The sequence below is a fragment of the Varanus komodoensis genome, unplaced genomic scaffold (genome assembly GCF_004798865.1).
Source record: "Varanus komodoensis strain SLA01 unplaced genomic scaffold, ASM479886v1 scaffold1, whole genome shotgun sequence".
Lineage (NCBI taxonomy): Eukaryota > Metazoa > Chordata > Lepidosauria > Squamata > Varanidae > Varanus > Varanus komodoensis.
In genome coordinates, this window is record NW_025335268.1 from 94,545,805 (window position 1) to 94,568,163 (window position 22,359).

General features: G+C 45.1%; 1 protein-coding gene across 4 annotated transcripts in view; it reads right to left on the reverse strand.

The window, feature by feature from the left end:
• The window catches only part of R3HCC1L (R3H domain and coiled-coil containing 1 like), a 44,304-nt gene that overhangs the window by 8,834 nt on the left and 13,111 nt on the right, over positions 1-22,359 (reverse strand). Inside the window, exons 1-2 of one of the 4 annotated variants that reach the window (XM_044436481.1) lie at positions 18,282-18,310; positions 6,186-8,098 (exon numbers count right to left, since the gene is read on the reverse strand). In XM_044436481.1, coding sequence (XP_044292416.1) covers positions 6,186-8,084 — 1,899 coding nt within the window. In that variant the 5' untranslated portion in view covers positions 8,085-8,098; positions 18,282-18,310. Of the gene's footprint in view, positions 1-6,185; positions 8,099-12,580; positions 12,599-13,157; positions 13,555-18,281; positions 18,311-22,359 lie in introns of those variants that run through there. The other 3 variants (XM_044436491.1, XM_044436506.1, XM_044436496.1) reach the window with 3 other exon arrangements.

Below are 22,359 nucleotides of genomic sequence, written 5' to 3' on the forward strand. Positions count from 1 at the left end.
CGAGTGCCCCTGCCCTTCACAGCCCACTGCGCGCAGAGCAGTGGGGACGCCACAGCTATGGGCTGCCTGCTTAGCATGGAGAGTGACCACTCCAAGCGCTGCAGTTCACAAGATGCAGGAATTTAAATTTGCTTGCAGAGTACACTGGAGATAGGGAAAAGAAAGCTTCTAAAAGCTTGGCATGCGGCACTTATATCTGCACAAATTTAGCCTTGACAAATGTGAGCCCGCTTTGCTGCTGCTGCTTTTTAGCGCAACCACGCAGCAGGCAATGCAGCAGGCACATGGCTCGGTACAATTAGAAGTATGCTTGCAACGGTTCACACAGCACTGAGAGTGTGGGGCCATTAATGATGGGAGTTTCCTGTCTTGGGTTGCTTACAGGAACTGTGCACCCTAGTGCCGCATTAACACAGTCCCAGCCTCCTGTTCACAGTCTCCTTCCCAGAGATCACTAATGTTTGAGTGCAGTCCTGTGCTGGGAAAGGTTCTGCCGGCGGATGCACAGGCAGCAGGAGCAAGAGGACACAGGAAATGAAGACTGTCTGCTACGGCTCAACGCTCTCCAAAGATTTATCCATGTCGGTGCACATTCCAGGCAAGCAGGGCAGCGCACTGATTGCTGCTTGCTTTTTTGGCTTTAAAGGCAGAGGAGACAGGCAACACTAGATGGAGTGGGGCAGGGGAAGCACGGCTGCAGGGGCTGGAGAAGCCCCATTTTCGTGAGGAGACGCAGCCAACTCACTGAGATGCATGAACGTGAATTCTTGAGCCCTGTGTTAATAGCACCCCACCCGCATGCACCCAGGGTTGACTAATTAGAATTCCTCCAAGAGTTAAGGCAGAGTTTATCAACAACAATCCTCTATGGCAAAACTGTACTTCCAGTTAGTGTATATTTTTCATGGGTGACCCAAGGAATGTTCTGCACTCAGCAGCACAGTAGTAAATTTTGAAATGCATCATGAACCAAAGCGACAGACACACCAGAGTGTCCAAAAATTCAGGCAGATGTACTGATCTGTATCAGCAGTTTTATCTTCACTAGGAAGAGGTCTTTTGTAAAGCTCACAGGTCTTAGTTGGACATTCAAGTCCAAGTCACCTCGAAACACTTTGCCTTACAACAGTGAACAAGACTCTGTTGTTGGGGAAATTATGTCCTCCTTAGTGAAAATGGGAGCCAATTTCAGAGGGAGCAGAAAGGTCTGGGGCGTGGTGGGGAGCGGGGAGAGAATGTCAATATCCCTGCTAATCCCAAAGAGTTATTGGGTCCCTGTAAGAACTGGTTCCACTGCACCACTGACTGCACCACAAATGGATGAGCAGCTTACAAGGAGAGCCATGTTTTTTTCACACACAAAAAAAGAAAATGAATTGTTTTAAAAACAAGAGAAACGATTTGCACATTTCCCACTGCAAATTCAAGTTTTGCTTCTTGTTTGGAATTTTTATTTTAACCTTTAGGTTATGGGACAACATAGAAATGGAAATAAATAAATAAAATTTCCTGAGCTGGCAAAAATGCGGTTGGATTAGGTGGCCTTTTGGTGACCCATCCAAGTTTGTTTTTATTAAAATGAAAGCTAGAAGACCTTCAGGATTAAGAGGACTGAGCAACCCAGTCCTAGGCTTCAGTTCACCTTATCAATGAAAACAGGGTGTAGCTCAAATGGAACAGCATACACTGCTTTCCTCAGATGAGCAAAACCCTTCCCAAGCAAAGAGCAGGGGCAGTTTCTAGGTAGTGAGTTAAAGGCAGCCTTCAAATATATATGAAGTACCCAAATGTCAAACCCAAACATATCACTCCAAGTATGCACAAACACTCCCTATTTCCGGGAAAGTGTGCACAGCTATGCTCACTCTCCTTTCACCCATCTCCAAACAGATACAACATAAGTACCTTTTGTAAGCCGTCCTGAGGCTTTTGCAAAGGACAGCATATAAATATCCTAAATAAATAAATAAAGTGCTCCTGCTCCTGTCTCCCTCTTGTGCAAACACATCTGCAGCACAGCATTGATACATGAGCCATAAACCCATGCAAAGTACCTCCAACGGTATATGCCAAGTTCTAGTTACTCTCCAAATTCCCACTTTCACACACCCGAACCTCAGCGCGCAGCCTCTACACAACCAAACGAGTTACACTGACCTTGGTGCAAGGAACAAAAGTAAGTTTTTTTCACTGGGACAAGTAATAGCACAGACACAGCTTTATTTAGACATGAGTTGTTTTCTCAGGATTGCTGCTTTTTCCACACTCTATTTTTATCTCACCTTATTCTTTTTTAAACATGAACAGGAAGATATGGATACGTGCATATCTGCATCAACACAGGCTAGAGCTGCAGAGGAAAAGTCAGGCTCTGAACCTTGCAGGAATCTTGCCTGTGAAGTGTCAGAACTGCATTTTCCCTAACACCTAGTGATCCTCTGATACCCGAACTATATATTTACAGTTAAAGGAACAGCATTTTATCATAAGGCAGAAACCTCTACAGTAACTTTAAACATTCCAGTTAATAATTTACTGCAGGGAAGATGCAAATTTACCCAAAGTTGGTGTGCAAAACACAGTGAATACTGTGGTATAGTTAGGAGTAATTGCTAGAGTGAATGCATCCTTTGTGAGATATTGTACACGGATAGGTGTGTTTTTGAATGTTCCAACAGGTTTTTTTTACACAAGGAAGAGGAATACAGCTCAGACTACATCGCAGGATCCATCACAGTTTGTAGCCCAAGTCCTGTTTTATCCATACAAAATCTTGTACCTCATTAAAGAGATACAAGCTTTTGTGTAATTGGTTTTGACAGAAGCTTTGCACTGTCCTTTTTCCTAGCTACTGTTCTATCTTCTCTCTTTCATTATCAACCCCCTTTTCTATTTTAAGGTGCATTTTCAACATTGCACCCATTTGCCAGGACACTTTTAAACAGTGTCTGCTAATTTCTCTTAGCAGACAATAAATCTAGCTACTTCATGATTCCAGAGCTTCGCTATTTCACAAGCTTGACTCCTCTGGGGAGGGAGAGGGGAAGGAATCACATCTAATAAAAGGGATTGGGGTAAATAGGTATGGGTATATTGATGCAATCACAAACAGTTCAGTGTTCATTAAAAAATATTTGAGAAGTGCTAATGACAATTCAAGGAGGAAGGTACATAGATATATGCCAAACCATCAGTGGGCACATATATGGAAAATGCTCCAAGATTTGTTCCAGGACAGTGAAGGATAATGTTGAAATGAAATGCAGTGTGTTGCTCTGGATATAGCCTAAACCAATGCCTTCATGGATTCCTTTAGATGACAATACATTCCAAACATAACCATCACACTAACATTCTTGTTCTGCCTGCAAGCTTAAAAAAATCATGTCACCTTTCTATTGAGAGAGAGAGCCTACAAATGAGTTGACAAATACATTCCTCACTGAGCCAAGCAGAGTGAGGCACCCAGGTGCCCTTTGGCTATGTTGGACTACGATTCCCAGCATGCCTAGTCTGCCATGCTGTTCTGGAGTCCTCTCTGAATGTGGCACTGTTTCCAGTTATGGGGATGCTAACTGTTTCAGTTACATTTTGAAACCATTGGGTAGTTTTTTCATCTTTATCTCCACTTACTTACTTACAATATTTCTACCCCATCCTTCTCAAATGTGCCAGGACGACTTACAACATATGGCTTACAACATACTGGATTATCCATCTTAAGAAAAAGGACAGATGAGAGAAGTGATGGGAAAACATGGGAGCATCTTCTGCATCATCTGAGCCCCCTGTAAAATCTCATGAATGAGGTAACGCAACTGCATGGCAAAAGCTTTGTTTGGAAGCACCCTCAATTACTAGGATGGTGAAGAAATCTGTAAAGCACAAGTCGTCATCTTTCCTTTAGCTTGCTGCTGTGTCTGTTTGCAGCCTTCACCCAGTTTTCTTTCGGGCATCGGCTCCACAGACATCACCTTCACTCTGCCAGTTCTGCAGACTGCCCCTTCCGCCAAGTGGTTGCTTATAATACAGTTGAAAGGAAATTATCCCCGACTTTCTAAAATTAGTGCTTTCTAATGCAGACAGTTTACCGCTATCACTTCGCCTATAAAGAGAGGGAGGGACCAGGGGTAAAGGAGCAAAATGATTGCACAGTGCAGGCTCCACACTACTGCAATTAGGCCCTGTCCAGGCTAGAACAAATCCATGCATCAGGCCTCGAGAACAGAGGAAGACACACCCTTGCCACAAGGCCATCCCATACCACGCTGTTTGTTTAAGCCTGGCCATGCTGTGGCACTACTGCTTTCCTTTTGACAGCGCCAAATGAAGCGGATCCAGCCTTACAGAAAAGATAGATAAGGATGCCGTCCTAAGCTAGATAAATTGTTTTTTCTTTTCCTAGTGTTTTCCAGCACGCCAACATTTCCCCTGCTCTCTTTTTGGATCAAAGTGGCTTCCTAGCTATCTTGGCTGCAAAAATGCACAAACCAGGCAGGCAATCTCCACAGATGCTCCTTTAGTTTCTGTGTGCCTGAGAATTGGTGGATGACATTGTGCCTTTGATACACAGGCCTGATTCCACGTAGGAGCTGGAACTCTGGCCGTACGTAGTGAAATGTTTGTGCAAAGCTCCTGGATTTGGGGGTCGTTCCATCCTCTTGCCCTTTTAATGCCCATGAATACAAGAGCTACTCGCTGTGCTGCCACTTCTGCTGAAGGCATGGGAATGGCATACAGTCCCTTTGCGGCGTATGTGCCAAGGGCATGATCAAGGCTAGATCTCGACTGGCAGGTTACCTCCATAGAAAGGGGGCTTTCATTTCCCTGCCATTACTGACTGGAATAAGCAGCAGTGAACCCCAAGCAGCTTCCTGTAAAAGCTGCCCCCATGGAGTTTTAACAGCTTCCATTACCAGGAGTTTAGGATAGTTTATGAGCTAACCCTTGGTAATGAGCCTGCTTAGTTAATTTCAAAGGTTCGGAGGAGCCATTAGCAAGTGGAATCCGTTCAGATCAACCCTGACTCGGAGAGCAGGCCTGGATGCACTTCACCGCAATATTAGGACACTATGTTACTTTAGGTACCTTTGTGTCACTCCAAAAGTACAGGGCTTATGGTATTGATTTAAACGTTAATAAGGGGCTCTCTGCCATCCAACCGACAATAAGCTTTTCTCATAAGCTGAAGGCAGGGTTGCCTGCACTGCACTACTCATTGTGATACATTCAGCCCTACCCGTACAGGGCAATATGCTAACAAGCCAGAGCCAATTAAAAACCTGCCATTCCCATGAAACTTCACGGTACATCTCTCCACGCCTGGCGGTCATCATGACGACTCTGCTCCACGGCATTGCAGTCAACATGCACAGCACTTCCACCTGCTTTATTGCACACATTTTATATACTGTCAATGGAGTATATTTCTCTTTTGTGTAACAGAGGCATGCCCATGCCGAGTTTAGCAAACACTGCAGAGCTCAGCCTGCTGCAGATGTCAGACTTCTTATCCAGTCACGGTGCCCCTCGTTGCTTAAGGATTCCTTTGACTTTTCTTAGTGTTGGAGAGTTCCACAAGTTAGCCATGCATCATGTACTGCTAAATGCCAAAACAAACAAACAAACAAGCAAGCAAATACAAAACCAGACTGCAACCCAGTCAAGGTTTTTACTGGCAGGGTATATGGGATGAAAAAGCTTTTTAGCCTTGTAAGTTTCTTTTGCTTTCTATGTCTGCCAGTCACAAACTCCCTGAATCTGTACTCCACCCCCTATGGCTTTTCTCCTCTCCACCTCCCAAAGTATGCAAATATTGTGTGTGTGTGTGTGTGTGTGTGGTGGGGAGGAATTCAGAAGCTGTATCAAAATAAATGACTACATTAAATCTATCCATTTTGAATAATGTTAACAGTTTACTCCAAACACACAGGTTTTGATTTTTCAATAAAGAATTCTAGCTTCAGTGCTTATTGTAAGTTCTTCCTGGAAGCAGGAGAGAATGCAGAATTCAAACATTGCAGACAAAAAGGTCTAGATCCATGATAAGCTGCCTGTTCAGGACCACCAAATGAAAAAGCGGATCAGTGCTAAAATAACGTCCCTCACCCACTTATATAAATACAGCTCCTACCACTCTGTCTTGTGGTTCTCATCTCTGGGCAAGGTCCACACTGAGTACTCACCGCCTCCAGCAAGCGTGGATCCAGGCAATCACCATCATCATTAAAGAGAGCATCCCAGCTCTCTTCGGCCATCTCATCTTCTTCCCTGTGGGTTGCAGGGCCGACACTGGTTCTACTGGGCTCCTCCCAACTGGATGGCACACTCTGCCCAGCTTCTCCTTCTGCCTTGGCTTCAGGTGGATGCCACAACCTTATGCCCAAATTCCCATGGGTTGGGTTTTCTGCAGAGGTGTCACCTCTGGGTGCTTCTGCACTGTCCAGAATGCTCTCTGGACAGCATGCCATCTTCTTGGAGACACATTCCAGGAACAAGCTACCAACCTCCTCAGAGGAACTGCTTACGTCAGTGCTGCATCTAACCTCGGCGCTTTGATCTCCCAAGTTCAGCTCAACTTCTGCTGCTGCCAGGGCAGACTCAGAGACATCAACTTTATGCTGGTGGGCATGCTGGGAGAAGCTGCTACCTTTCTCATGTTCACTGCCACATACCTGCCTTATGTCATCCTCCATTACCTCACAGACACAATTCGGCGGACCATCCAAACGCCCATGGGCCCTCTCCGAACAGTGATCACCTGCAGCTACTCCTGCACCGCCTGGGAACTGCTTGCTTGCCTTCTCAGTCAGGTCACTTGCCTCTGTCTGAACCAAAATGCTCTCACCCACACTGTATTCAGACACAGTATTCAGGCTGACTCCAGTCTGCTCAGACATGCACTCAGCAGCATGCCTGGGCACAGGCCCCTCACTCTCCTCTCCAGGCTCTACTGTGCTACGCTCAGTCACTTGTGCTTGAGCTCGAATGCACCCATCTGTGTCTTTGGTTCTGCTGCCTTCCTTTGGTTCTGTCTGATATGCAACTTGCCACTGCGAACATTCCGACATGCTATGGCCACTCACCTCTCTTTGATTGGCGCTGCTCTCATCTATGCATTTGCACCTGTCACGCTCCTCTACCGTGGTGCGAACTGGCACACTCTTGGCAACAAGTTCTAGCACGCTACTGTCGCTTGTGTCTCTTTGACTGGATACTTTCTCACCTGAATACACGGATGAGCATTCCTTGTGTGTCTCAGAGCCACCCAGAACCTGCTTACCCTCATTTTCAAACATGATGCTCTTACCTACTCTGGTTGGCTCCAAATCACCTTTGCTTACAGGCTTCATTAGTCTTCCTTCGCTAGCCAACATGCTCGGTTCTTTCAGTTCTCTCTGCCCCAAGAGCCTCTCACTGTTGTATTTCTGCACACTTTTGTCACTCAGCCCTACCTGGTCTGGGAGGAGCGCTCCTGCATGCTTACAAGTCCTTTGCGAATAAAATAGGCCCTGCTCTGCCGATGAAACCATAATGTGCTCTTGTTCTGAAAAGCAGTCTACACCACTAATTTCTGGCTGAAGCCGGAGATCTGCCATCCTCTCCAGGGCATCAGTAGAGTGTGCTTGGCAGCATTTTGGAAGTGCCTCAACTTCACTGTTGGGCAATGGAGTAGGGCTAGGATCTATGAAGAGAGAGGCAGAAGGCAGTCTATACGATTCCAACTTTTGCTGGGGCTGCATTCTCTCCATGGCCTGCACCTTTGGCTCTGAGCTGCTTTGGTGGAACGCATCACTATGATTCCGGCGTGGGGAAGAAGTTCCTCTCCTTTCGCTGGGGAAGGCTGTGGCTCCTTCTTGATCACTTCGAAGGAGGCCTCTCCCAGCTATAGGGCTCTGCTTTGCCTCACATCCTTTTGTGCTTTCCTTCTCTATGGGCCAGTGGCTCTCCTCCCTCCCACATCTTGTGGTGGCCAGTGAGGATCTGGGTTTGGGGGCTGCCATCTCACGTCGTGCTCTGGGAACATACAGGGCCATGTCTGGTTTCTTGGGCCGTATCCGGGTCCTCTCTGTATCTGGCTGCATAGTGCTACCAATACCTGTAAGAGAGGAAAGCAATCAGTCCAGTGCATCAGCAGGGCAATGTTGGTCCATGGGTAGGGGTGTGCACAGAAGCATAAACTGTGCGGAGTTAGGTCAACTTTAGAACAGAAGAAATCCCAGATGGTGCCTTTTTCAAATCAGAATATACTGGAACATGGGGATGACAGAGCCAAGAGAACAATTTCCTCTGGATACTGGAGTGCATATGTCTCTACTTATTATTATGTGTCATTATGACATCATAAATAACTGCTTGCATGCATTCTATAAGAAGGAAAACCGCATTCTATAGGAAATGTTAGACATTCTGACTTTATCTTGGGTCCAAATGAGGTGATTTTTTAAAATTAAAAAGAAAATGGTACAGAAGATTGAGCAGTGGTGGGCAGGGAAAAAACATGAAGACAGTAGCTGAATATCTAATAGAGACAGAGATTAGGATATTGCTACTCAAGAAGCAGGAAGGAGTAATTTAGAACACTGAAATATTATCCACTATTCTTTGGGAGCCCGGTGTATATCCTCCTTTATTTTGTCAGTATTTCCAAACTTATTTGCAACCATGCACATCAGTAATTACTGGTACCAGTAATTCTATGCCAGATTTCATGCTAGCATGGAACAAGTAGCTCTACCTTTTTAACATTATTTCTTTACACTAAGCTACACTTAGAATCAAATAGTCATCTGGAGAAAAGTGCTACAGCTCAAATACCTTGGCATTTGGCTTATTCTTCTAGATCAAAAAACTGTGCATTGACTCTTATTGGCCTTGTCTGAAATTTTGGTGGCATTCAGCCCCTGTTGTGGCTTCCCCTCTCTATCCCCAAACACTTTCAGATACAGCTCCCTAGAAAGCAGGACTTTCACAAGTCACAATGATTTTAACTTGGGTCTAAACGAGAAAGCTAATATTACATTCTATTTTCATATAGATGACAAGTTATTTCCAAAAACTGGTATGAGCAAGCTTCTATTTGCTCTTTTCTGCACATTAGTATCCTAACCCCAGTGTATTCAAGCCCTAACCAAGTTCCTTTTATCAGCTTTGTTTTCTGCAGGAAACCACAACAGTGCTTGTCTTAAGTGCAGCTTTTTGAAGCAGTTAAATATTAGAAATATATTGCTGTTTCCAAAACGCCAGAAGCCCCCTTCCTGGTGGTGTAATTTGGACTACAACTCTGTAGTAGTCTCACCATCATATATTTTGGATGGGGATGATGGGAGTTGAAGTAAAAAACATTTAGGAGGTGCCAGGTTGGAGAAAGCTGTACCTCATAACTACACAAATGTTAGTAACCAAGTCTAGTTGAGTGACAGATTTTCAAATATAATACAGTTTGATAGACTAAGCATGATTAAAGCAGGTATAACAGCACACCAACATAAGAATGAAATTTTGGCCTACATGTGATTCCTAGCCTAAAGCTGCAGTAAGTGCCATTCAGTGTTTCCTCCCTGGGATAGAAGTGAAGAATTTTCCTACTAGATCTTTATTTTATACACAGACTTCCTAATCTGTGCCCTACTGATCTTACAATGAGGTTTTCTCCTTTTTGGTGGCAGTGGTAGTGAGGGAGAGAAATGTCCACTATCAAAATCAGTCAAGTCAAGCCTCCCCTTCATAGACAAATTCTTAACTAGGTCCCTGTAAAGAGAAGCCCAGTTCATCTACCTTAATATGCTGTTCTTAAACTGACAAGATCAGCACATAGGTAGAAAAAGTCATTTTCATGGTGTTATGCAGTTGGGTTGAATTTCTGGACAGTTAATCTTTGAAAGCAAGGCTGGCTTCCATAAGGTGGCCAGGTCAAGCTTTGCTAAGGCCCCAAGTCTAGCAAAGTGCTCATCCCAATTCCTTCTTTAGGCAGAACACTCAATGAGTTCAGAAGCAGGATGACAGAACCTGACTTATTGGTCTAGAGCAAGGATTGAGGATTTGTTTCAGCTCAAGGGTGGAATTCCATTTTGGTGAAGATTTCTGGTACCGCATTCCAGTGGGGAGTTTTGCCAAAGGCAAAAGAGATGAAGGCAAAATTATTAAAAAATCCAGTATATTTTAACTTAAGGCTCTTATTGCCAGTAACAAATCCTTAGGAGGGGTGGTTCTACCTTTTAGAATGAGAAAAACTGTACAAAAGCCAGGAAAACCAAGAGTCATGATCAACTGGGGAAACCTGAAGGGCTAGATTTGACCTCTGAAGTTCTCTCTCTGGTCTAGAGAGATGATTTATTGTTTATGGTGCCATAAGAGAAATCCTGAGTTCAAATATTGCAGAAGCCCTGCCTAGGGAGAGAGCATGTTCCCGAGACAGAGCACATGCTTTGCAATCAGAAGGTTCCAATGGTATCACCACAGTATCTCCATTTTAAAAAAAGAGAGATGATGGGGAAAACATCTGCCCGAGACTCTGTAGCATCAGTGTAAGAGCAGACAAGTCATCTGGCAAGGTATAAAGCAGCTTCACATGCTGCTAATTCTACAGAGTGGATTTGCTCAAAGCCCACCCCCCTCAAATCTTGTTTGGGGGACACAGAGAACCAGATGCACAGCCAAGCTAATATGCAGGCTTGGAATACCTAAGGATCTGGATGAGAGGTAACAAGTTTGGATGGGCTGGCTGAGGTGCTTTCTGTGACCCACTTGCTCATCTGCAGCTAGAAGGGAACAAAGGTTTATGCTTTCTAATTGATCTAATTAAAACAAACAAAAAACCAGCACCATGCACCAATAAGTCCTGCTTTTCAGGCCTCCAGATTGAAATGATCCAGGTTCTTATCAAAGTCTAACAAAGCCTAGGAAAGAGGCTAGAATGCTGATTCATGCATTCTCTTGCCCCTGCCCAGTGCCAAATGGCCATCTGAATTCAGTGCTATCACATGAGCAAAGGGAGAAGCTTGCACTGTGCCCTCTCGCCTTTGTGACTGCATTCCCCTGGCTATGCAATAAATGCAGTGTATATATATTCTAAACTGACACACACCTAAGGGACTGATTTAAGAGCCTACAAAGAAAGGAAGTAATATCTACAGAATATGCTAAACATGCCACAACTCCTGCTGGCTATACCTCAGAAAATATATAGCACGCATTATATTAAATTAAGGTTCACACATTAATAAAGCAGGAGCTGAAGATGCTGCACTGAATTTGGCACATGGATGCAGGAGGCTTGGTTTTATGCTAATGGCTATGTTTTCCTACATGAACTATGAAACTGATAGACTTCATGCCAGGATGAGTGGAAATGTCTAAGTGTTGAACCTGCACTGCTTATGCACATAAGCCGAAACACTGAAACGTAACAGTCACCTCCAGCCCATCACTAAGAAAGAAAGATTTATCAGACTTAATGGTGCTTATTGGGATGGCATAGGCAATAATACAAAGCCCAGCCACTTGCACACAAATGGTATGTTCAGTGACGAACTTTCTGCTTTACAGCTATGTGAACAGTTCCCAATTACCTGAAATAAACTCTTGAGCAGAGATGCATAACTTTTTTAAAAAGGGCTTAAAATTCCATCCTCCCTCACCATTGGCTATGCTGGCTAAAACATTTGGAGGCCTAGAAGTAACCCACTGTTGCCCTAGAGAAAGGAGAAGCATAGTGATGTGTTCTTTGGAAGACCAGTAAGAGGTAAACTGGAATTGCTGCCACATTCAAATAGAGAACCTACTGCCACAACAAGCACGTGTTACATGCACATGGGAGTCTAACATTTTCAGAGAATGAGACAACTTAATTACAAGGGGAAAGGCTGGCTATTCAGACTAGCAGCAATATAGGTGCCCTTGTGCCCATTCTGCTGAACACATTCAGAAAAGGCAGGGATTCCTAAGTTTGCCTTTTGCCAGCCTAGCTACCACAAATCCCAAAACACAGAGAATAAACACCCAGAAATATTGGAAGTAAGTCCTGCCACATGGTACAGGGACACACAGGGTCTTGCTCATTTGCCAGTAATCAATCAGGAAATGTGTTGCCTATGTTGGATTAATAGCATTAGCAAGCAGTGAGGAACAGGGCAATCCTAGCTTACTTCTGGCAGAGCAGACAGGGCCAGGGGTCCTGGGTATTCTGCTTCCAAAGATGCGTGTTGCATGCTTAATATACTGAAACTATATGGAATAACAAGAAACAGACAGCAGCTTGCTTCCTACCAAGATGCTTCATCCATGCAGCCCATAGCCAGTATGAGGAGCCGCTACATACCCAGCTTGTACATGACACACACAGGCCTCAAGTCACTTTTAGTAAAGGATCCTGCTCACATTGTACAAATGGGGAGATAACTACAGGTGAATGTCCAAGTTTACACATGCAACAAATTAGGAATGTGACTGAGCAAATAGCTTTGAAATCCAGGCGCTTAGCTACCTCGTATGTCCCAACCCCTCCTACTTATTGGGAACAAAAAAACAAGCATAAACTCCCTGAAGCCCAGACACTTCATCAAAGAATAGAAAGAAGCACCTCTCTTCCCACTAAGATCTCGGTATCACTGTGGGGATTCCAGTGATCAGGACCTTTCTTAACGGCAGGAACACAGCCCCGGAATTCTGGCTCTCACTGCTCTCTCCGCTGCTTGACCACGTTCTCTTCCTCTCAGTTCAGAGCCTTGACCCTTCCCTCCCAACCCCAGACCGCACAGCCTTCCATGCTAACCACCATCACCCCCAGGCCCGTGCGGCCCCCACTTGCCAGGGAGATTTATTTTTCATAAGCTTTGGCACAAACAGCAAGGCTGCTATCTGCCAGGCCCCGGCCCCTATAAATATGCATCAGGCCACATTTATGGAGACAGATGGCTCGGGGGTCTGTCCTGTGGTTGCAGGGGAAAGGAAGAGTTGGGGAAGGGTGTGGCCACATGATTAATCACTGCCCACTCTGTTTAGGGGTATTTATCATGGCCCACTGTCAGGTAAATCACTGGAAAAACACCTCTCTAGTAATTAATGGGAAGTGACGGATGGACAGCCCCTGGGCCCATTAATCTGGACCATCAGCAGCAGACCAAGATTATGAATGTCAGGATGCATAAACTGTATACCAATCAATAGGGCCAGGAATTCATCCAAGGTTCTCATTTCCGAGGCACCTCCGGTGCATTAGGCTGTGTTCAGCTTCCCCACCCTTCTCCCTTCTTCTCTCCCCTGATGTGAACTGAAAACAGATCCCTCCCAAGCAAGCAGAGGGTATGGGTTGCAGAGAGTCCGGAGGGCAGGTATGCTGCAAAAGAAACCCACAGAAGCCTCAGACGCCGTGCAAAACAGACAGATACCCCCAAAGGAAACACAGACAGAACAGCCAATTCAGTCAGGATATACATGAAAGCTGCACATCAGTTCGCTTCATTCTGCTACAAGCACACACACATAAGAGCCCAGCTAGATAACACCAAGGTCCAACATTATTTTTGCGCAGTGAGCAAGCAGCTGCCCACAGGAAACCCGCAAGAGGGCATGAAAGCAACACCAGCTTCCCACCAAGTCCAGAGCGACACGTGGACACAAGCATACTGCCTCTAGAGGTAGCATATAGCCACAGGGCAAGGAACCATTGATAGTCTTCTATGTCATGCTTCTATCCAATTCCCTTTTCATGTTTCCCCAAGTAGAAAGCATTTTGTGGAAGCAAATTCCAGAGTTTAACTACGGGCTGTGTGAAGAAGTCCTTCCTTTTATCTGTCCTGAATCCCCCACCAACCATTTTCACAGGATAGTATAATCACGGGGGGGGGGGGGGGGGCGGATATCATCATACATGTTACAAGCTAACAGGTCTCACAACACGTATAATCTGTTAAACAGAAAGCAACATAGCTCCATGGCCTGCACTCCGCAACCACAATGCTTGGCCATGGTTAGTAGTTAGAAAGTGCCTTGGATTAAGGGCAAAGAGTTCCATTCATGATCCAAGAAAATCTGTGATTTCATTTCAACTGCTTCTTCCATTAGTCCTGCCATAGGAAGCCTTAGTTCTTCTCCATGGTTTTTGTGCGTCACAAAAATGGGTTTTTGTACCAGCGCAGAGCCTAGAATCAGACTCAAAGAACAGTTACAAGTAAGCAACCTGCCTTTCTAGATGGAACTGGGAGTAAATGTGGTAAATATAGACTGTCCCCCAAGATCATGAAGGGAAGGTACCCAGTGAAGCTGTTAGCCAAGCGACAAGGGTAGATGGCAATCCTTTTCCATATACTCCTGAGTTGCACAGGAACTCCCTTCTAGAGCAGCTTACCCCAGTCTTGTGCCTTCCAGACATGTTTGGACTGCAACATCTATAATTCCCAGTCAATGGCCCTGCTGGAAGAAATCTGGGAGTTTCAGTCCAAATGCCTCTGAAAACCACCAGGCTGGGAAAGACTGTTCTAGAGCACAGACCAATTTCCAAGCCCTGGAACCAACTGGGGCTGGAAACACATTCACTGCTGCTACTTCCCCAATTTCCAGTGGTGTAGTAACAGTGGCTAAAAAGTAGTACTTTCAAATTAAAATGAAATGCAAGGTGTGCAGATCTTGCTTTATTGTGACATTGTCCTCCCAGAAGCTGGGGATGGTGGTGGTATCATGAATTCATATTAAACAAGTTGCCCAGTGACTATATATCTTGTTCTGAAGTGAAAAATATGACTTTGTGATGCTGTCATCACAGCCAAATTCAGCAGCAATTCAGTAGTGATTTGGTGGGGTAGAAGGTATGCATGAAACCCACAGACCACATGCTGGCCACCCCTACTCGAAATTCCCACCAACCTTTTTGAATATAGCACTAGAAACATTTCAAAAAATCCTGCAGTACAAAGCAGTCACAATACAGAAAGCCAGGTTTTCAAGTACAGATAGACAAATGTTATAAAACTTATTCTGTGCATATTTTGCAAATTGACGGGGAGAAAGACATCTGTTCTTTGACAGAATTGAATCTTATTGCGCAAGAATTTGGTTTTTGATAAATATTTGTAAATGCATATTAGAAAAAATGCATACTTGCACCAGTGTGTATTTGTGCTATTTCCTCCCAAAAGTTAAAATAAAAAAGTGGTCCACATGTCCATGGAACCTGCAAAACTAAAAACAGCCATTGTGGAATATGCAAGTCAGATTCAAAGAAATTTGATCTCAGTTGAATTGGTTGGTTTGTTCAATACCTCTAGTATCAAGACAGCATCCTGTGGAGGATGGGGAAAGCTTTACACAGAATAAGGGGTCTTCAGTCCATTACCTAAACAAGATGCGGGCAGAGCCATTGGATCTTTTCTATTCTCCAATAAGCTAATTTCACCAGCAGAATGGTCCCCTTCATCTTTATTGACTTCGTGCAAAGAGAACGTATCATTAAGACAGTTTCAGCCTAGAGGAGTCATTTTTCAGCACACAGTATAATCCACTTCTTTCCAAACAACCACACCCACTGAAGACAAGGGATTGCACTCAACAAACATTGCGCTCTAGGGAGGGGGTCTCTCATGCAACAAACTCTGCCACAGCTCAAAAGGGGCAGCCACATGCAATAGCACAGCGCATAATTCCCTTTCAGATAATACTGCTGTGGCAAATAGAAAGCAGGACACATTTGAATCTTATATGGGACTACAGAATCAAAACTATGGAAATAGTTAGCAGTCATAAGGAATATGAGCTATGCTAGATCAGAACAAGGGATCCATCAAGTTCTGCACTCAGCTGAAACAGTGGCCAACCACCTGCCTGTGAGAAACCCACAGCTATGGCATCCCTGCTCATGTTCCTCAGCAACTGGTATGCAGAGGCATATTGCTTCTCTGACACTGGACCCTGAAGAGCTCCACAGGCAGTGCAAAGAGGGCAACAGAATGTTTCGACTGTCAAAGCCCTTCCCAGCCCTCCTGCGGCATCACAAGGACAAGTGGGACCCCTGCTAGAAGACAAGCAGCATTATCAAAACAACACTCGGGACTGATGCTGAGAAAGCTGAAGCCTTGCCTGAACCCCAACATGCCTGTAAAGCTAATACAAACATAACAGAAAGTGGGAGGAACTGCTGGATATTACACCATTAATTATCTAATGCATTTGGCACATTTGATGGGCAGGGCTAGATTTATAGTCCTTCCTCCAATCTGCACTCTCCCACATCCCCTCTCACTGATTTCTCCCTAACACCAGTCCTCTATATCTTAATAACCCACCAAGCTTTCTCTCATTCTTCATAACACAACACAGGGAAGTACAACAGAATCGTAAGACAAAGAAACACTTTAAACAAAGAGCCCCTTGAAATGAACAATTCCCTTGACAAGCCATCTTTAAAGATCTCTGGAGAATAAGGTTTACAATATCCTTCTTTATTGCAACTTTTCTACAAAGCACTTCCCAATAACCCTCTTGAATCTGCTGTTGTCACTTGAACTCCCACTGGTTGTGGTGTTCACACCAGTGTCCAATGAAACTAGCTGCTGTTCTTAAACGGAGTGCTTTGCCCTATGAAAGTCACACTTCCCTTTTATGGGTTTGATACAATGGGCTGATCATGCAGCAGTTGTTTAGGCTAAATTCTTTCTAATGTTTCGACTGTCTTACAGTGTTTTGGTATTTCAAAGCAAGTCATTTTCAGCTGTTTTATATTTTGCATGCATTTAATAACCTTGCTGTAAGATACCTTGAATCTTGAAGAGAAACATATCTTCTATTATGATCATCATCATCATCATCATCATTATTATTATTTCAGAGTCAGGTCTGCTGGCTAATTGAAGGGATGATGAAAACTGCCTCTCAAGTAAAATGGGGTGGTGGTGGAGGGAACCACACAAAATGCCTGGTTGCCTGGACTCCTAAAAAGCTGGTGCTGGCTCCTATGAATTTAAATCAGCTCTCTTTGGGGACAGACTTCTAAAAATGTAATGACAGCTTTTAGGATTGCTAAGTTTATCAGACCCACTCTCAGTCCTGCCAGAGTCCAGAAGCACAATGGCAACAAAGTGAATCTGGGGACATTTATTATCTTACAACTGCTGACATTTGCCATTTCAGTGCTTCCTTACAACCACAGTTGCTGAAACAAAGAGGGTCTCAGGTTCTGTTCAATGCTTTTTAGCCCTGATGATCATAGAGATAAAGAGAAGATGTGACTGAAATGCATCTGAGAGCTTACGGCTCAGTACCAGGATGTCTAGAAATAAAACCCCCAATGAATACAGTATGCACTCAAAGACCCCAGAATTCAGTAGCACAGTTTGATCAATGCTGGTGACCCTCTCATTGCGTAGACCAGAAACAGCCAACTGGCCTCCTGGATCTGTCCTCTACCACCCATTCTGAAAATCAGCTTACCAGATTCCCAGTAACTCTGCAAAGTCTTAATTGGACAATTAAGAAAATCACATCGTTTTACTCATAAGGAAGAGTAGCAGTGAGCCTGCCAACATATTTTACTGCCAGTCTGTTACCTAAAGAGATCAATCCCCCCTCTCAGCAACAATCTTGAATCACCCTGTCTTGCGTGCTCTATATCTATGAAGCTCTTGCTGTCAGATGATGCTGACAACCATAGAAGAGGGCCAGGAATGAGGAGGTCAGGTTGTTCTACCCTGGAGAACATCTTTATCAGGACAATAAGAAGTTGGGCTTCTCCAAGCTAGATTCCACTGAAGCAACAATTCTGGTGCTGAGCGCAAACTTTCACTGTAAGCCAAACTGTAAACCTTTCTACGAATGGCTCGTGTGTGTGCCTGGCTCCTTCACCCGCCTCATCCAGGCTCTTCAGACTGGAAAGCCATCTCTGATGAGACAACTGTGCCACAGTCTGTCATCATGAAGTCGCACAACCTGCGTTGTATCATGGTCTGAGGAGCCACAACCAGTCACGCATCCCATTAAACTTCCACTGATATAAGAATCTGCAGTTGCTTCAGTGACCTCTGGCTCTCCTTGTTTCAGCTCTTAGGAAAGGTCCACACTTTACATGGGAACACATAATTGCTGTGCATACACTCGTATCGGGTATATAGGCATCGCGTATCCGTGTGCATTCATCTGGGAGTCTTGGCCCAGCTGCAGTCCCCGCATATACAACACCCCACATCTCACCTGAGAACACCAGTACAAGACATATATGCATAGCTTTAGAAAAGGATCGTGCAAATTCACAGAGGATACATCAATCAATGGCTACTGGTGATGAGATATATTACCTCTCGCATCAGAAGCAGTATGCCTCTGAATATCAGTTCCTGAGGCACGTGAGCAAGCGGGCTCTGTTGCACTCATGACCTGCTCGTGAGCTTCCCAGAGGCACCCAGTTGGCCGCTGTGGCTTTAGCCTGATTCAGCGTGACACCTGGTATGTTCTTATGTGTTTGTTCTGCAAACACTTCATAGCAGAGACATGATAAAAAAGATTTTTGAAGTTACAAATAGTGTGGAGGAAGTGGATAGACAAACATTTTTAATCCCACTCCCACCATGCCAGAGCTCTCAAGGCACACACAATTAAATTAATTAGCAGTAGATTCAGGACACAACAAAAGGAAGTTCTCATTCACACAACACATAATTAAAATTGAATTCACTGCACCACAAGATGCACTGATGGCCACTGGCTGAGACAGCTTTAAAAGGAGATGAGACAAATTCATACACAAGAGATCAGTCAACGTTCCGAGCTGTCACAGTACTCAGAGGCAGCATGGCTCCGAGCACCAGCCGCTTTGCACCAAGCAGTGGGAAAGGCTGTGCCCTTCCTTGTGTGCTGCTTGCAAGCTTCCCTGGAGCATCTGACCAACCACTGCTGCTTCCAGTATGCGGGACTGAACACCCTTGGTGTGATCCGGCACAACTCTTGTTTTCTCAAGAGCCTTGCCCTGTGATGCTTTAAGTCTAACAAAGCCATAGGTACTGCATCAGCCTCTGCAGTGACTGCTTTGTTTTTTAGGGTGAGGCAAGGAACTGCAGTCCACAAATTTCATTTCTCAGGATCCTGTATCTCCCCTTGTATCCGCAGTCTATTACACACTCCATCAGACGCGCGGCCCCCCGCCACGCCTCGGCACCGACCCATTTCATGCTCAGAGGGTTGAATCAGTGTCCCTTGGCGTGTCTCCTTTTCACACTACACTGAGCAACACAACTTCCAACTTGCTGCTCTTAAGTTCTGTGTTAAACCCCTTAATCCACAATGCAGGACACAGCAGCTGAAAACCCATACAAGGAACAAGGTAGCTCCAAAACTTGGCAGGCTATAAAGCCGAAAGGGAAAGCCTGATGTTGCTTCTGAAGACAGACAGGCCAGTAGGAGAGGGGCGCACAATTGGCCACTTTCAATTTAGTAGGGCCAAATCCCTGCCCTGACTGTAAAAGCGTTCTTATTTCAATACTAAATGTGTTTCATTTGACACATTCTTTATTAGCTCCTTTATTTCTCTCTGCATCCCATAGCAAGCTGTCTCTTCTCTCTGTACCAGCATGTCTTCGGAAACAATGGTTTTTACCTTCCCTTCTTCTAGCTCTCTCTATCCACTAGTACATGGTCCTCTCTCCCCTCTTTGTACCCACTAATGTTTACGTTACCCCAATTCTGTTTCTTTAGGAACAAGTCCTTCTGCAGCCCTCTTAACCCATCTTTCTCTGTGTCTCATACCTTTCTCTGTTCTTGTTCTATACTATCTCCAGTCACTCAGTGACCTCATCATTTTGCATTATGTTCTCTTTCCTCCTATCCCACAGGTGTTTGTATCCCATAGTTCTCTATTATCTGCCCTGCAGTCCTTTTCCCTGTACACCTATCTTTCAGTCACCCCCTTTTTCTTCCCTTCTTTGCTTCTGCCCCATCCATTATCTCTAATTTCCCTTGCTGGAATTCAGTGCCAAGAGAACACAAGTCTTTAACTCTCTCAGCAATGCACAGACTGAAGAAACTTGAGATGCAGGGAAGCCCTATAGCATGGCTGGCTGGTGCCATCTCCTTCACGCGCCTCTGAACTTGCAGATGGTGAAGCAATGTGGACACAGCAATGGAGAAATCCACCACATTCGCCCCCATTTTTCTGGGCCTAAAGACATCCTCACAAGGGAATTTCCCCAGAGGGTCAAAAATAGGCAAGGGAGGGAGGGTCATAATCTGCCTACGGGCCTTATGCTATGCAGGGCTGATCTAAAGAAGGGTGCAGCACAGCACAGGGAACCTTAAGCCTGCTCAGAAGCAAGAGTTCAAACGATCTACTCAGTGGTGCAAACCAGCAACAGTGGAGCTTTTTCTTTTTTAGAAAGTCACCCAGCAACAGTGCCAGAAAAACCCAAGCAGACATGCCACACCAAAATGCACATGCACCTCTTATTTCACTACAGCTGCAGTTGAGAGATCTTTACAACCCACCCTTAGAATTTAGTTATTAAATTTCTAACCTACCACGCTTGCCACATGGCTTCCTGGGCAGGTTACAACAGTGAAACCACACAAAATATAATCCTGTCAGAGTAGCAACAACTGGCACACCAAGAACTTATCCCATTGGGACCAGCAGTCACTGCAATCTAGGTTCAGAGCAGCTGCTTCTCTTTGGCAAGATGGAGAGAAGCCATGAAGATGTATGAATGGAGTGTGCGCCTAGAGCACAAAGGCCTCCACTGCCCCAGCACCAGTGCAGCTGCTGGTAGTGAAAGCTGAAGTGGCACCCTATGAGCTCCCAGCAGCTACTATTGCTTCCTGGCAGCAAACTATATTTTTAGCCTTTGAGGTTTCCGATTCCACTCAATCCATAATTCCATCAATAGAATATTTAACCTTTAGAGTCTTGATCACAGGAGAGAAAAGGCCAACCCCCTTGGGTTGGACAAGAAAGGGAAGACAGTGCCAATTTCCCTTGCCCTGAAGCAGTGAGGAAACAGAGCTGCCAGCTGCAATCCTTCCAGGGCTCAGCAGTGACCAGAACTAATGTGCCCGCCTGCCCCCACCTCCCTTCCCGCTTTTACAAAGTGGGAGCACTTCTCGATTGGTGCTTGGGGAGCAGTGGAAGTGCTCTTGAGGGACAGCACCAGGTGCCACTCGGCACTCACACATGCACAATGTCACTCTTTATGGCCTGCTGCAGAACAGGCACTTCTTACAAAATAATCATGCTAACAAAAAGAGAGAAGTGCAAGGAGACTCCAAACAACCTGAATTAGGAAGCCCTTTGGACTGCTCCACTCATTTAGTCTCTAAGCACATGGCAGGAACAGCTTCCCCCTGCCCACAATAAATAAGTGGAACACCTCAAAGCATCTTTCCTCCAGATTCCTAATTGTAGGCTACAGAAGTATAACATAGTCTGACGATTCCACTGCTGACAAGAAAAGAACCCAGGGTCCTCATTCTCCTTCCTGGAGACCCAGCATCAGAACCCTGTATCTCCTCTGGCACATACACACTGCCTCTCCTCTCTTGCAGGACAGAGCATCTCAGAAAAAGCAGCTAAGCTCCAACAGTGAGGACAATGGACAGACATATCACTCACATCGCTGTACAGCAGGATGGAAAACCTGTGACCCTCCAGATGTTGCTGTCTTCAACTCCCACCAGAGGCAGAAGCTTGGCCTCTGATCAGGGATGATGGCAGTTGCAGCACAACACCAAGAGGACCACAGCATCCCCACCTCTGCTGGATAGCAATGCAGATCTCGGTGACAGAGAAGTTATAGGTCACTGTCTGAACTATCAGGGCTTACCTGTTGTGAGAGTTGCCCTGGCTTGCAAAAAATGTGTGCATGTGTGTCCGGTGAGGACTAAGTGGCCCACCAAATATTGTTGGCCCTGCGACTCCCATGATCCCTCATCATTGGCTAGGCTAGCTAGAGCTAATGAGAGCTGCAGCCCAAACATACAGATGCAGTCCACAATTTTTGAGATGTTGTCCTCAGCATGGTACCCATAGGCAGCTGACTTTCATTTCATTTACTTGTTTTTTTAACCATACCTACATGGATTTGTATGACGTGTGTGCAACCTGGCAATTATACATAGACTTCAACAAAAGTGGATCATATAACCAAATATGAGAGCCAGTGTGGTGTAGTGGTTAAGAGCATGGGACTGGGACTCAGATGACCTGGGTTCTAGTCCCCACTCAGCCATGGAGCCAACTGGGTGACTTTGGGCCAGTCAGACTCTCAGCCCAACCTACCTCACAGGGTTGTTGTTGTGGGGATAAGATGGAGGAGGAGAATGATGTAGGCTGCCTTGAGCCCTTTGTAGGAAAAAGGCAGGATATAAATCAAAGGGAATAAATAAATAAAT